We start from the raw sequence: 14,165 nt of genomic DNA, 5'->3' as shown, positions 1-14,165 counted from the left end.
AGAAAGACTGAGTCTGAGGGTGTGCGCGCGTGCGTGTGTGTGTGTGTGTGCGAGAAAGACTGGGGTGGGGTGCCTGTGTACCCTTGCATTGTCATTAGAAATCTTCACCAGTCAGTCAGTCAGTTACGCCTCAGCCAATCACCTCGGCAGCAGCTCACCTGCACCTTCTCGGGCATGGACGCAACCACGTCCGCATAGAAGCGAGCCACATCCTGTTGTGTGTGTGCGTGTGTGTGCGTGTGCGAGGGGGAGGGATTTGGGTGGGGCGGGGCATTGGAGAGGATGGGGCGGGGCCGTGCGGGGTGGGGCGGGGTGGGCGGGGCCGGGTGGGGAGGTCAGGCTCTAGAGCCTCGGGATGATGTGGGGTGGTGGCGTGGAGGGCGGGTGAGGGAAGTGTTGCCCAGCGCCAGGCCCCAAGGACCGCAACCGCTCCTCTAGCTGCCGCTGCTGCTGCTGGTGCTGCTGCCACTCTCTAGCGTACCTTTCCTGCCGCTCAGGCTCCCGCACTGCCTCTGCCGCAGCCTCAGGCTCACTGCGCCGCTCACTTCCAGGCTATCCTGTACTCGCCACCCTCCTGCCGCTCACCTCCACGCTCTCCGCCACCCTCCTGCCTCAGCCTCTTACCTCCACATATTCCTCTCCGCCACCCTCCTGCCCCAGCCGCTCACCTCCTTGCAGTGGCCCTCGGCCTCGTGCGAGAGGTCCACGTGGTGGCAGTCGTCGCTGACCAGCTGCAGCATGCCGCTCAGGTCGCGGGCATTGAGCGCCGAGATGAACCTGATGGGAGCGGTAGCGGCAATTACATATGGGATGGGAGATTGGGGAAGAGAGGGTGTGCGCGTTGGTGGGGCGGTGGACGTGTGGAAGCGGTGGGATGCGCGGGGTCCGCTGTGCACCGCGTCCGCTCATCTTCGAATGTGTCCGCGGCCGCGTTTCAGCTGTTTGAGCCAGCCGGGGCCATTCCTGAGCTTCGAGTAATCGTGTTGTGCATCTATCAATCATTTCCTGAAGTGGGTTCCACCTGAGAACGACCTTCGCCGCGGTGCCAGTCGTGTGACTGAACGGAGCCTCGACAGCTGCGTCAACAGTCATTGTTTGCGCTCCTTGCATCTGCGACCGATGTGGATGCATAGGGTTAATATTTCGCCATGTGAGAGTGCTCAGGCTGTGGTGAAAGCAGTAGTAGCAAAAAGGGCCAGCATCTCGAGGCAATTCACTCAAAAACAGAGAGCTCAACTTACGTCGGGCAGAGACGCCACAAACGCATTACATGCGATACGCTGGTGGTGCTGTTGCCTGTTAAAAAAGGAGTGAAAAACGTCTCGTCACAGGATTCTCGCCTCGGCATTCAAGACGCCGTTAGTATGCTGCTCACCCAGAAGGCGACGTCGACGTCACTGGTTGGAAAGGCGGCTGTGGTGCTGTCCATGAGCGGCAGCGCGGTGCTGCTCCACTCCAACTCGTTCGCCGAGCTGCTTTGCCTAGGCGGGGCGTAGACTGCGCCTGCATTGTGCTTAGCTTCTTAATGAATTGTAGTTGATAGTAACAATTTGGAAGCGTGTTCAAGATAACTGTTTCTGAGTATGAAATTTACCGGGGTAGGGGGGGGCTACGGAGCCCCATCCGCGACAGCCCGGATCCTGGGGCAAAACGGAAGCGCGAGTCTTGGCCACAACTTAATAAGTGATTACTATACCACAGGGTAGGAACCAAGGTTGCCGGCGTTTGAATCGGGCGCTAGCCGCGACCGTGAAGCGCTCGTGCGGTGCTCCCTGCACACCGAACTTCGTCCATTGCGACGACAGGTCGCCGCCGCGGCGATGCCGGCTTGGCCTGTGCGGCGCTGCGGCAGGCTGACCCAGCTTCAGGCTCGCCCTGCTGCAGAGGCCTCTGCTGGCCGGCGCCCTACCTGCAGCAGGCAGCAGCCCTTCCAATGGGCTGGGAGTGGGAGAGTGTGGGAGTGGAAGTGGGAGTGGGAGTGGAAGTGGGAGCCCAGGAGCCCGTGGCAGGCTGGCACTGGCAGCAGTTGCTCCGCGTGTCTATCATGGCACAGGGCACCGCAGGCGCCCTGCAGACCTGCACACAACTACATCAACTTCTTGTCAATGGCATTTCGTGTACCGTATGCCCAGTGCCCGTACCTTGTAGATGCCCTGCAGGCCCGCGGCGTCTACACAGCGTAGATGACCCAAGAAACTTTCCCCAGGGGGCGAGCCCCCCTAAAGAACGTCTAGATACCGCCAAACCCGCGCCAAAATAACTGCGCTGCGTAGATGCGCAGCCCCAACCCCAAAACGTTTCCTCCGCCTTGCGCCGGCGGATTTGGGGGAAATTCTAGTCGGTGGAAGACACTAATATGGCAGTACCACACCTGCCCCATGACCAATCGGCGGGGCTGAGAGCGCACGGCAGATGGGACAGGGTCAGGGGTGAAATGGCGAGGTCCCGACATTGTGCCGTGTGTCGTATACCCCAGCGACGAAATCTGGAGGAGCGCGCAGCTGGGAGCTGCTGCAAGGGGGCGCGCGCGAGAGCCCACCGGACCACCGGTGAGCGCAAGCCCACAGGCGGGTGCGCGCCCATAGGTGGGAGCAAGCCGATTGGAGGGCTCTGAAGGCGGCGCTGCCGGGGCGACAGGACAGGGCAGGGACAAGGGCAGGGAAGCAAGTGCCACCATCACGACAGGGGTAGCGGTTCGCACAAAGGCCACGTTGCCAATCCCGTCCTTGAGCACAAGAAAGCACTTCAACAGTGCAGTGAGGGACTACATCCCAGCCTCTGCTATCTTCACGTGATTGGGGCACTGCGATTCATGTTCCGAAAGGAACGCTCTCGAGACGCTTGACTTCTTCCTGTTACACCTCCACATTGCTAGGCCACGCTGCCTATCCTGTCCTTGAGCTCATGAAAGCAGTGCGGTGAGCCAGTGAAGGGCCACATCCCAGCCTCTGCTTGCTTCAGGTTACTGCGGTTCAGGCCTGTGCCTCTTCCTACCCTGCGTGCCTGCCCTGGAAGATGCAAGGCGTGCAAGCCTTGAAAGGAACACTCCCGAGACGCTTGCCAGGCTTAATTTCTTCCTGTTTACACCTCCACATTGCCACGCCCGCCGCCCCGCCGCGCGGCGCGTGGCGACAGGCAAGCCCCGCCTGTTGCACTCACACGCCACCCCATGTGCCGTGCCCCGCCATCTAGCCGCACGACAAGCCACACACACATTCACGAGTCCTCGCCAGCCGTGTCACTGTGTGTGATAAATGCACACAAGCACGGCACTCACGCGGCCCGCGCTCAGCCCCAGCTCCACCGGCAAGTCGGGAAAATTCCGGGGGCTGGCAGCCGGCGCGCCGCCTGCCACCTCACATGTGTGTGTACTATATCTGTGCTTGTTTCTACTTTCCGCAGCTTGCGACAACTCTGTGCCGCCTCCCGCACCCACGTGGCACGCTTCACTATAATTGATCTTTGGGCCTTGTGAACTACTCGACCCCACAAAACATGCTCGAGTCCTTGAGGCCGGCCGCGCAGCGCGCAAGCTGCTGCATGCCGCCTCAGCCGCTCCGCCGCTTCTCCTGAGCAAGTGCCCCATCCCGCAGCTCCCGTGGACGCAGCACCCCTGTCCCCCCACATCACACAACCTTCACACTCCAAATCACATCCGCACCTCGTCTATCGACGCTGCCTGCCACTCCGTCCGCCGAAAGCGCTCCGACGCACCCAAAAGGCGGCCAGTACCAACCGTCAACCGCCAGCGTTACAACCACCGCCATTCTGGGCCTGTTGTTGTTTACCAGTTGACGCCGACCAGCTTGGCGGGGGTGATCTCCACCACGTTGCCAACCTTGCCGGGCACCGAGCCCTTGACCACCAGAGCGTGGCGCTCGGTGTCGACCTGTGGTTGACCATTGGGAGCACCACAGTTTAGTGTTGTGGACGCTGATACTAGTGGTGGTGTTTGGGCAAGTACGCGGGGGCGTGACAGGAAGAGAGGCGCGAGGCTGCAGGCTGCCACCAGGATCCCAGGACCCCAGGGCCGCCTCCACGACCATCATCCCGGTGCACGACGTTGGCCCATACCCCACACACCCGCGCCCAGGTTCCGGCGGCCCCCCCCCTCCCCGCGCGCCCCTTCAGCCCCTTCCGCCCCTGCTCCCCCACCTTGAGCAGGGACTGGTTCTTGACGGTCATACGGACGTTGCCCATCTGTCCAGGAGTGGAGGAGGAGGGAGGGAGAGAGGTGTCGGGAGTGAGGAGGTGTCGGGAGTGGAGGAGGTGTCGGGAGAGAGGTATCGGGAGTGAGGAGGTGTCGGGAGTGAGGAGGAAGGAGAGATACATGGACAAACACGAACAGAGAGAGCGCGAGAGGGGGAGGGAAGCAAGGTCAGGATGGCGCCAGGCGGCGCCGCAGCACAACAGCACAAGGCGCCACAACAGCATCGGCCAACGGAGTGCGGTCGCCCTCGCTCCTAGGTGCCCCGACGACGTCGCATCGCGTCACGACCTTGCAAACGTGTCCGCACGTCCAGTCGGCCCCCCTTCCCTATTCCCGCCCGTTTGCCTGTTCACCCTCCCGTTCATCCATACCCGGGCATCTGTAAGATAGCCTGACACACACGGGTCCCTCCTGCGCACCTCCCCTCCTCGCCCCCTGTTGCTGCCCTATGGCCCCTAGCGGCCCCGCCTCCTGCCAGTCCCACCCCTGTGTGCACCCGCAGCCGCCGCCCGCCCCTCCGTGTACCACTTATCCAACCCTCCTTGCAACCCCCCCCCCTACCCATACGCCTGCCGCCTGGCGCCCGCACGCACCTGGCCCGCCATCTTGAGGCCGGGGAAGACGCGCGAGGGGGTGGTGGCGGAACCGATGGAGCCGTGCTCACGGTGCGACTTGGAACCGTGGGACATGGCACCGCGCTTGTGGTGCCACCGCTTGATGGTGCCTGTGGGGAGGGAGGTTGGGGGGGGGACATTCATGATTAGTTAAGGGGAGGATTTGGGGTGGGCGGGTGGATGGTTGAAAGCACGAGGGCGCGAAGGGCTCCAGGGCGTGTGCGCGCAAGCAGAGGTTGCCGGTGTCGGTTTGGGCGGAGCCACACAGCGGTCGCCGCCGCGGCCTGAGGCCAATGCTGCAAGCCGGTCAGCAGCACAGCCCCCTTAACCCCCACATTGCCATCTCCACCGCAGCCACGTGTGCCCTCCCTTCTGGACTTGCTCCAGGACTTCCGCCTGCGTGAGCGGCAGCTGCTGTTGGATCCTGCTGGACTGATGCTGGCTATTGGCCAGCCAGCCAGCTAGCTACCCGAGCCGTACCTTCCCACCCCTTGCCCCCCTCCTAGTAAACCCCCGGTGTAATTGCGTCCGTACGAAACTCCCTGACACCCGGGCGCCGGCCATCGCCCTCCCTCCCGCCCCCCCCCGGATTCAGCCGCGGCGAATTCTCCGCATCCGCCAGCATCGCGTGCCGCAGTCCCCTCAGCTAAGCCCCCCTCTCACCAACCCCCTGGACCCCAACCCAGGCGCGCGGCTGCTGTCGCCGTCCTGTCGCGCGCTCCTGCGGCTCCACGGCTCCGGCTGCTGTGTGCGCTGCTGCGGCCCTGTCCTGCTGCTGTGGCCGCCTGGCGCGGGCCCGGGCGCCGGGCACCGCGCCGGAGGCACTGCGCCGGGCATCGCCAGGCCCAGGCGCGGGCTCCAGACGCTGCTGCCCTCACGCCCCCTCCTCTCCTCCACAACACGATGTGCTTTCCCTGCCCCCCTCCATCCCTCTCTTCCCCGCCCTCCTCCCCGCCCAACTACCCCCCCAGCCCCTGCGCTCGAGCCCGAGACGACGCACCCTGGAAGCCCTTGCCCACGGTGATGCCAGCAATGTCCACGGGCTCGCCCTCCTTCAGAAGAGCAGCCACGTCCAGAGCCTGGCCGGGCTGGTAGGCCTCCACAGCAGCACGGTCCTTGAGCTGCGCGAGCGGGAAGATGAAAGGATTGAAAATGTAAATACAAGGAATACAACAGAATTACGAGCCTGGTATTCTCGCGGCCCTCTCGCGAGCGAGTCTCACGACCCCAACTTGGTTGAGCGTCGCTTGGCCAAGGCTTCCCAGCCGTGTTGGCCCCAGCCTCAAGCTAGCATTTCGTATTTTGTCGGCAGAAATATAGCGTGCCTGGGCCACTGCGCCAGCAAAGCCCCACGGCCACGGCCACAAGCCGCCGACCATTCCCCACCTTGAACTCCACCAGGTGGCGCATCGGCGGCACGCCCGCCTTCTTCAGGTGGCCCAGCTCGGGCTTGGTAACGCGCTTCTCAGCGGTGGCCTTGTACCCAATTTGGACGGCATTGTAGCCGTCGGTGTCCTGGGTCTTCACCTGGGTCACCACGTTGCCCTCCTCCAGAGCAATCACGGTAGCAGGCACGCACAGACCGTCCTCGGTGAAGTAGGACATCATGCCCGCCTTGGTGCCGAGCACACCCATGGCCTTCCTGAACTGGCGAGCCTCCACCAGCACAGTCCGGGCGCGGCTAGCGCGGCTAACACGGACGGGAGCCGCAGCCGACTTCAGCGACATGCGGCCCGAGAAAGCGCGGGTCTGCTGCAGAGCCATTTGTGGCGTAGAGGAGCAAGTGCAAGCTCCGCGGCTAAACCCCTAGACGTCGCGACCTAGCAATTCAAATAAATGCAAGTGACTGAATTGGGGGTGGCTCGCGTTGATTCAGCGAGGGGCACCGCGCAAACTTGCAGGCTGGCAATGGGGCCGTACTCGTGTTTTCTCCGCGCTTGTTGCGTCTCCGTGCGCATAGTAAGTTTATTACAATAGAAGGATGGCGTATACAACCATAATTAAGCTCTTGTGGCTGGGCAGCAACAGGTCGCGCAAGCTGCATCCACACGTCGCTTCATTGCTTCCGTGAGGCTCCGTGCGGATTCCCGGTTCACCAGCCCAATTGACGCTTCTTGCAGTACATTTACCTCGATTGGCGCTCTGCTCGGGCAAGGGGAACGGGGGGGCGGGGGGCCGCGCGACAAGGCAGCAATCGCCCACAAGCCTGTGCTGACCCTGCCCCCGCCTGGCCCGCCCGGTGCTGACATATGCACACACGCGCAGCACGGGCACGCTACCCAAACATACACTCCCAATGATGCGATAAGAGCATCACAGAGCCCGGCCTCAGGAGGCAGATTCTTGGGCTCGTGTGGGTCGTTTGGTCAGGCAGGGGGCAGGGGGCGCCACGGGGGCGCATCCCCGGCCCGAAGTCACACGCGTTGGCTGGCGGGACCTGGTGCGGGGCGGGTCTCCACATGCAGCTTGCAGTCAGTGCTCGTATCTTCCAGAAATACGAGGGTAGGCGCATGATATCAGTTGTGATGAGCTACTCACAGGGACCTCCGCGTCCCCTGGCGTGTCCTCCGGTGTGTGTACGGCATGGCACGGTTGCTGCAGCACTCGCTGCTAGGCCGCCGCGAGACCACAGCTGGGCCGTCGTGATTGTGTGCGTTGTGTTGCGTGGCGAGCACCCCGCTCTCCGCAGAACCATGTGCGGGCGAGGTGCCGAGGACCCAATGGACGCGGCAATGGCAACGTGTGGGAGCAACGCGGAAGTTCTACAACACACAAGTATATAACCCTTGCGGAACACGCCCTGGGGCATCTAGGTGTGGCTTTTGCCGACTGTCCTGCTACATTTGGTATCGAGTATCAGGGCCCCGCGCGTGTGCGCGCTTGACCGCAGCGTCCTGCCGGCGGGATCGTGAGTTCAGACGTGGTGGCAGGCGCACTGCCTGGCACACGGCCCCGCACGCGTCAAAGGGTGGCCGGGTGTTCCAGCTTCCTTCGGTGCTCATGCATCCATGCTCCGGTGTCTGGCGCAGTGGCGCTGCCATGCTGGTGCGCGGTTTTGAGCCTTTGCGGGGCCCGGCCGGCCGCGGCTTGCTTGGAAAACGAGATACAGTTTCTTTAAGAACAAATACGTTGCTCCTTCCTGAATTGACACGGCGCACAGCCGCACACGCGGGCACTGGGCTCCAGGCGTGTGCCGCCGGCGCCGTACACCATACGGCAGGGTTGCAGAGTACGGTACGTAGTACACCCACTACGTACTGTATGCGTCCTACATACCAGTACGCTCCTCTTGCAAGCAGGGTTTCCCCTGCTTGAAAGCACAGCAGCCCGCCAGCCTGCCGCCCCAGGGGGCCGGGGGCGCATGCCGACCGGGAACCGGCATGTTCATGAGTGACGCCTGATGATGGCGCCTGAGGGGTGCCCTGGTCGGGCACTCGGTGACTCGGGCTGCATGCCAGCATTGTGTGTGTGGAGGCGTCAAGGCGAAACCCCTACCGCTACGCAGTACCCCGGCTTGCCCCCTCCCCCTGTCGCATTGCGCACTATTGCAGGCCAGCATGACAGGAAATTAAAAATTAACCCCCGATCCCAGCTGTCGGGTATGGGCTCATTCCCAACTTCCAATTCCGCGCAGTCACAGTTGTGCGAACGGGGTGGGAGGGGGTTGCGGAGTTGGTATCAGGGGAGGGATTTGCGCGGGGAGGCGCCGGTGAACACAGTTGCGTTTGCCGAAGGTAAGAGAGCGCGGGCGGGGGCAAGGGCGGGGGCCTGCGGGGGCAGGGGACCAAGAGTTCGCACACGTTTCGAACAAATCCTCACCACGATAGTATGCACTGTTGATATCACAAAACTCAGCTCTGCTTATGCATCGCGATGAAGCTCATGCATTTTCTGCTATCGCTGATCGGAGAGATCGCATGCGCTGCACTCGTAAACGTCCAAGTCTATATGTTTGCTTTGAAGGATATCGTCCGCGGAAATACAAAGCCGATCGCGCTATCGAGCGCCGGGATCCTCCAACGCCTCCGATCCCTTCGCCTCTAGTCTTACGTCTTTCTCGTGTTTTCGCAAAGTTATGCGTTGCTACAGACACATTGAAAGGCGTATTATTTGCGTACAAGAACTCTGGTTACGTTCGGGTTTCCCGACGTAACTGCACATAAAACTGGAATAACCCTGGTCGGGCACTCGGTGACATTAGCGGACCGCCATGCGATCCATGGGGCGTGCCCCTAAGGGAGTCAAGTCACATGGGACGCAACGTACGGTGTTACGGGCAGGTAGTGGCCCTTAGTGGCGTAGAGCTGAGGTGGAAACGGGTGGAAGCGTGTGGAAGGAGGCTGGTGTAGGAATGGCGACTGAAGTCTGAGTATGATTTGAGTGCCAGAGTCATGGCAAACGTTGGACCAAAGGTACTGCGGATGCTGGCGTGCGCACAACCTCCCCGACAGGTGACCGGGTTGGCGGGGTCGGGGGTCGCCTCATCGGGGAAAGGGAGTCTGGGGAAATGGGATCCAATGGACGCAAATCGCTCGTTTGTGCCCGCACAGCTTCTAAATACTTACGTATTCATGTATGTTAATAGCTGGGCCAACGCCCTGTCAAATTGTGAGGGCGCGCGCGGATTTCCCCCCGCGTGCCCGCAGCTCGGCAGTGCTCGGCCCCGCACCCTCGCCATCTGCCAACCCCCCCAGCACCAAAACCCGTCATATCGTCCCCCACCGCGCGATACAGACTCATCTATAAGTAATTTGGACCTGGGTGCCAGTGCTGGGGGGTCGGGGCTGTACGTTGGACGTAGGACAGTTGGACGTCGCGAAGTAAGTTCATGTTCGCCCTTGCGGCGAAACCGTTCAGCCTTACATGTTTGCAAATATAATGATAACAGAGTCTCAGCTTCATAGGTCTCACGTTGAGGGGCTGCCAGCACGGCAGTATTACAGGCTGTTTCCACTCGGCCCACTACACTAGCGCGAAAAGGCCATTAGTGGGAGCTAAGTGGAAAGGCGTTTCTAATACAGCTTCGGAGGCGATTCTTTCAGCAATGGAAAGAGCTTGATCGCGTGTATTCGGCATAGAAAGTATGGTTCCAGGCTCACGCGGCCACTTCGCGGCCCTCTACCTCGCTCCAACAAGCACAGACCCAAGTGGAAATTGAATATATGGCACTTGCGTATGCAACTTGATTTATATTGCTTGGAATTAGCTCCAAAGCTTCGGCCTGGACACTAGTGGCAAAAAGTGCTTTAGAGGGCTCGGGAGCAGGGGTCAAATAGTGGAGGTCAAGTGGGAACCCCGACTTCCTGGTCTTCGCATGATTTCACTTGCAACCAAGCGCATTAGCAAACACTAAGCAAAATACATTGTTTGCATTCGATTGGCAAGGCTAAGCTGCCGGGAATCGGGATTTCGGTCTTTAGTGGGGCCAAGTGGAAACAGCCTGTTAAGGACAGGTGCTCGCGCTCGCAGCTCACATACCTACGGGCCTCCTGACAGATACATAAGTGCTTAAATAGAGGTATTCTACGTATCTGATAACTAATTTGGACCAGCGCCAGCCTGTGCGATGAAATTGGCCTAAAAATTGTTTTTGTTGAGGCATCGGACTCCATTCTATGCGTTAGAGTGCGCGAAATATGGTTTAGCCTCAGTTACTTTCGCGATTGAGGTTCCCTGACGCGAGTCGGGTATCGGATCTCAGTCGCTGCGGCCTCTTCTACCTTGTGTACAGTACTTTCGTGTAATGGATGGCATACATAATGGCTGTGTCCAGTCGGCGGGGGCCGGGAACGTGTGGGGAGCATCTCAGCCTGACCCCCCCCTGTTCTGAAACGTATGGGTGCGCCGCGCCCCCTGCGGGGGCCGGGGCACGCCAACGGGCTGCATGCCAGCATTGTGTGTGTGGAGGCGTCAAGGCGAAACCAGGGTGGCGCTCCCACGAGCGCTGGCGCTCGTGGGAGCTGCAGGAAGTGAGGCACAGGGTTGCGTCCGGGTTCGCTGCCGGTAATGCTGCACCCTTGGGGCTGGCAGCTAGGCTGTTGCACAGATGCACCGGGCGCACTCTGCACTGGGATACGCACCGTGGATACGCACCCTCTAGGCTTCTTCCCGCTGGGACAGGCTGCGCAGGCGCTTGGCTTCCACGTTTGAAGGCCTTACAGCCAAGCTTACAGGAGCTTACAGCTGTGCAGGCAGCATGCAACTGTGGGCTGCCCGTTTCCCGAAACTCACACACGACACACCTCGAGTGCGGCATGGGTGCACGTCTGAGCTAGCGGGGCGGCATTATTCAAAGCACGCGCATCATCCTCAGACGATCATTTGTCAATTGTCATCGTCGCCCGGCCCCCCCCCCGTGCCGTCAGCGCCGCAGTCGTCACATACCACGCACGCACGTTCGCCCCGACCCCAATCTGGTGTCAAAGCAAACGCGGGCGCGCTCAATCGGAAGCTGCAACGTGTACGGCAAATACCCAGCAGCATTGATCGGTACGGCATGCCAACTGCCCCACAGCCGCTGTACACCATAACACACATACACACACACAAAACGCCATGTCACTGCATCATCTTGCCCGGCCTCCAATCTCCACACACAGTCCTCAGACGTCCCTAGCCGTACCACGGTACCCACCAAGGCCGTTAGGTCCATTTGCCCGGGCGGGGGTCGCCCCGCTCCGTGTGCTCTCCGCGTGTCATCCAGACTCCACACCCTCAATGTGGGGCGCGCACACACACAAACACACACACACACACACACACACACACACCTCCTCGCGTCCGTACCGCCGCTTGCCCTGGCTTGCTACCGTACGCAGCAGCGCTCGCCAGCCATCTGTTGCGAATCTTGCGATGTGCGAACGGCTGAGATCTTGTTCGCTTCGTCGTATAATGCTATAAACCACCACAGCCTAATGTAACGGAAAAAATAAACACGCGACGCACAAGCCTGCGGGGTCCGTTGGCCTGGGCGGCCACTTCTGTGCTGGCGGAGCCGGCGGCTGAGCAGCTGTAGCTCCTCAGCTGTAGCTCCCAGTGGTGTGGTGCGCCCCCCTCCCCGCCCCACCCCTGCCTTCCGCTTTTGCATGTCAAGCAACGCAGCCCAAGCAGCCATCACACCGGCATGTACTTGGCGGTTTCATCTGGCGCCTGAGCCTGTGTCACTACCCTCGCGCTCGTTCTCCTCGGCGGCAACTCCCACGCCTGGCCTGCCTGCTTGTTTAGGCCTAAGCGGCAACCTCCCCGCCTGCCTGCCTTCCTGCCTGTTTAGGCCTTGGCACTGATGCCCTTGGCGTACTGCTTGAAGCGCTTGGGCAGCAGCCGCTCCAGCAGCGGCGCGGTGGCGCCCGGGGTGGCCAGCACGGCGGACAGCGTGTGCGCCTCGCGCAGCAGCTCCTCAACCTGGGGAGGGGGGGCGAGGGAGGGACTTGGAGGAGGGGGTTTGCAAAGATGGTTGGAAAAGCGGTACAGGATGCACTAAAGACTGCAAAGCGAGTGGGGGTTTGTAAATACCAGCCCAAGCTAAACCAAAACCAACGAAATATGCCCGAGCCACAACGAAATATCGAGGAACGGGGGAGGAGAGTGGGCGAGAGGTGGACGCGCACGCCCGCATGGGCGGTACACCTGTTTGCAGCGCATGCTGGTGCGTGGCTGGTGGTGTGGCTGGTAAGCAAGGCCAGGGGCAACATCAACAGGGGCCCTTTACGTTTCACGCTCACGCCGCCCGCGCGCCTCTCCTCACCTTCTTGCGGTTCTCCGTCATCTGCGGGCTCAGCGCCTGTGGGTGACGGCGTGGTGGTGCGGGTCGGTGGGTGTGGGTGTGGGCAATTAGGGCGGCCGAGGGCGGGGCAGCAAACAAGGAATGGGACCCGAGGGCGGCTGCGGCGAGCACGGCTGCGGCGAGCACGGCTGCGGCGAGCACGGCTGCGGCGAGCACGGCTGCGGCGAGCACGGCTGCGGCGAGCACGGCTGCGGCGAGCACGGCTGCGGCGAGCACGGCTGCGGCGAGCACGGCTGCGGCGAGCACGGCTGGGACTGGTCGGGCGAGCGCAAACGACACGGCGTCGTACAAGCTCATGTGAGTGTAGGTGCGGACTGAGCGGGTGCCGCCCCAACTCGAGGTATCAGGGACAGCTGCTGCCCTTCCCCTGCCAGCTCCCCCTTACCCCGCCCCACCAACCCCTTCCCTCCCTCCCGCTCTCCCCTCACTCCACACCTGCACAGCACCGCTGCCGCCCCTGCCCCGCCTCGCCCCTGCCCCTCCTGCCGTTGGGTTCGGCTCCCGAACCCCCCTCTGCTCCCCCCTCCTCAGCCGGCACGCACACGCACGCACACACGCACGCACACGCACGCACGCACCCCCCTCCCCCTGCCCCCATCTCTCCTCCCCCCCCCACCCACCTGCACGGCCGCTGCCACGCTGGACTCGGCCTGCCACAGCGAGGCGCGCAGCTCCGGGAAGCCGTCGCCCTGAGGGTGAGGGGTGGGTTTTAGGGTTTTAGGGTTTTTATGGTTCCCGCGACCGCCTCCCCGCCCCCAACGCTCTAACAACACATACACACACACACACACACACACACACACACACACACACACACACACACACACACACACACACAACCACACACACATGGTATACAAACTGTCTTTGCGCGTGTGCTCTCTAACACACAAACACACACATCGCATAAACTGGCTTGCTTTCCCTGTGCTCTTCAACACACACACACGCGCGCACACACATTCTCGCCCCACCTCCAGGTTGGAGGCCAGCGCGGCGTGCCGGGCCTCCAGCAGCGACACCAGCTGCGCCACCTCCGCGCCCGCAGCCGCCAGCTCGGCGGGGCCCGCGGCGCCGCCTGGGGGGCAGGAGGGGAGGTGAGGGGAGGGAGGAGTAAGAGGGGTGGTGGTGGTGAGGGGTGTGTGGCGTGTGGTGAGGCGTTGTGTTGCGCAGTGAGGTGTTTACTCCCCCTTCGGCTTACTGGGAGTGGCAAAACAACCCCGCCCCTAAACGCCCGCCCCTTCGCGCCGCCTGCCCCGCCCCCCCCCCTCGGCGCGACGCACCGTCCAGCAGGCGGCAGGTGCGGCCGAACAGCCCCAGCAGCACCAGCTCGGCCTGTGCGAGCGTTGAGACGAGGGGACAGGGAGGGGGTGCGTGCTTGCATGGCGAGCGGAGTGACGGAGCAAAGAGGGAGGCATTGGTACTCCCACACCCACGCCCACGCACACATGCCCCCCCCACACACACCCGCCAGCAACACACGCCCCCACCGGCTCTGGATGAACTACTCCCCACATTCTAAAAGCACACACGCCCCCCCCCCCTCGCCCCCCCACCC

At 62.1% G+C, this 14,165-nt stretch overlaps 3 protein-coding genes across 3 annotated transcripts; all 3 read right to left on the bottom strand.

The window, feature by feature from the left end:
• Positions 1-158: 158 nt before the first annotated feature.
• CHLRE_48g761247v5 (uncharacterized protein) lies at positions 159-1,670 on the bottom strand (the record flags this gene model as incomplete). Its single annotated transcript, XM_043073063.1, has 5 exons — positions 1,376-1,670; positions 1,242-1,296; positions 1,022-1,110; positions 669-777; positions 159-212 (listed from the first exon to the last, which is right to left on the bottom strand). Coding segments are annotated over exons 3-5 (234 nt in total), but the record flags the coding sequence as incomplete, so codon positions are not given.
• A 1,173-nt stretch (positions 1,671-2,843) lies between these two features.
• Positions 2,844-6,790, bottom strand: CHLRE_48g761197v5 (uncharacterized protein). Its single transcript, XM_001700638.2, has 5 exons — positions 6,211-6,790; positions 5,825-5,945; positions 4,804-4,934; positions 4,156-4,200; positions 2,844-3,889 (listed from the first exon to the last, which is right to left on the bottom strand). Exons 1-5 carry the CDS (start codon positions 6,586-6,588, stop codon positions 3,785-3,787), a joined length of 780 nt encoding a protein of 259 aa, XP_001700690.1. The 5' UTR covers positions 6,589-6,790; the 3' UTR covers positions 2,844-3,784.
• A 4,177-nt stretch (positions 6,791-10,967) lies between these two features.
• Positions 10,968-13,942, bottom strand: CHLRE_48g761147v5 (uncharacterized protein; the record flags this gene model as incomplete). The annotated part of the gene is made up of 5 exons (XM_043073062.1): positions 10,968-12,225; positions 12,569-12,604; positions 13,228-13,296; positions 13,582-13,685; positions 13,891-13,942. Coding segments are annotated over 5 exons (396 nt in total), but the record flags the coding sequence as incomplete, so codon positions are not given.
• Between the last annotated feature and the right edge of the window lie 223 nt (positions 13,943-14,165).

Source organism: Chlamydomonas reinhardtii (assembly GCF_000002595.2).
Source record: "Chlamydomonas reinhardtii strain CC-503 cw92 mt+ unplaced genomic scaffold scaffold_48, whole genome shotgun sequence".
Classification (NCBI taxonomy): Eukaryota; Viridiplantae; Chlorophyta; class Chlorophyceae; order Chlamydomonadales; family Chlamydomonadaceae; genus Chlamydomonas; species Chlamydomonas reinhardtii.
The sequence above is the reverse complement of the archived record's forward strand: the minus strand, read 5'-3'. Positions and strand labels throughout refer to the sequence as shown.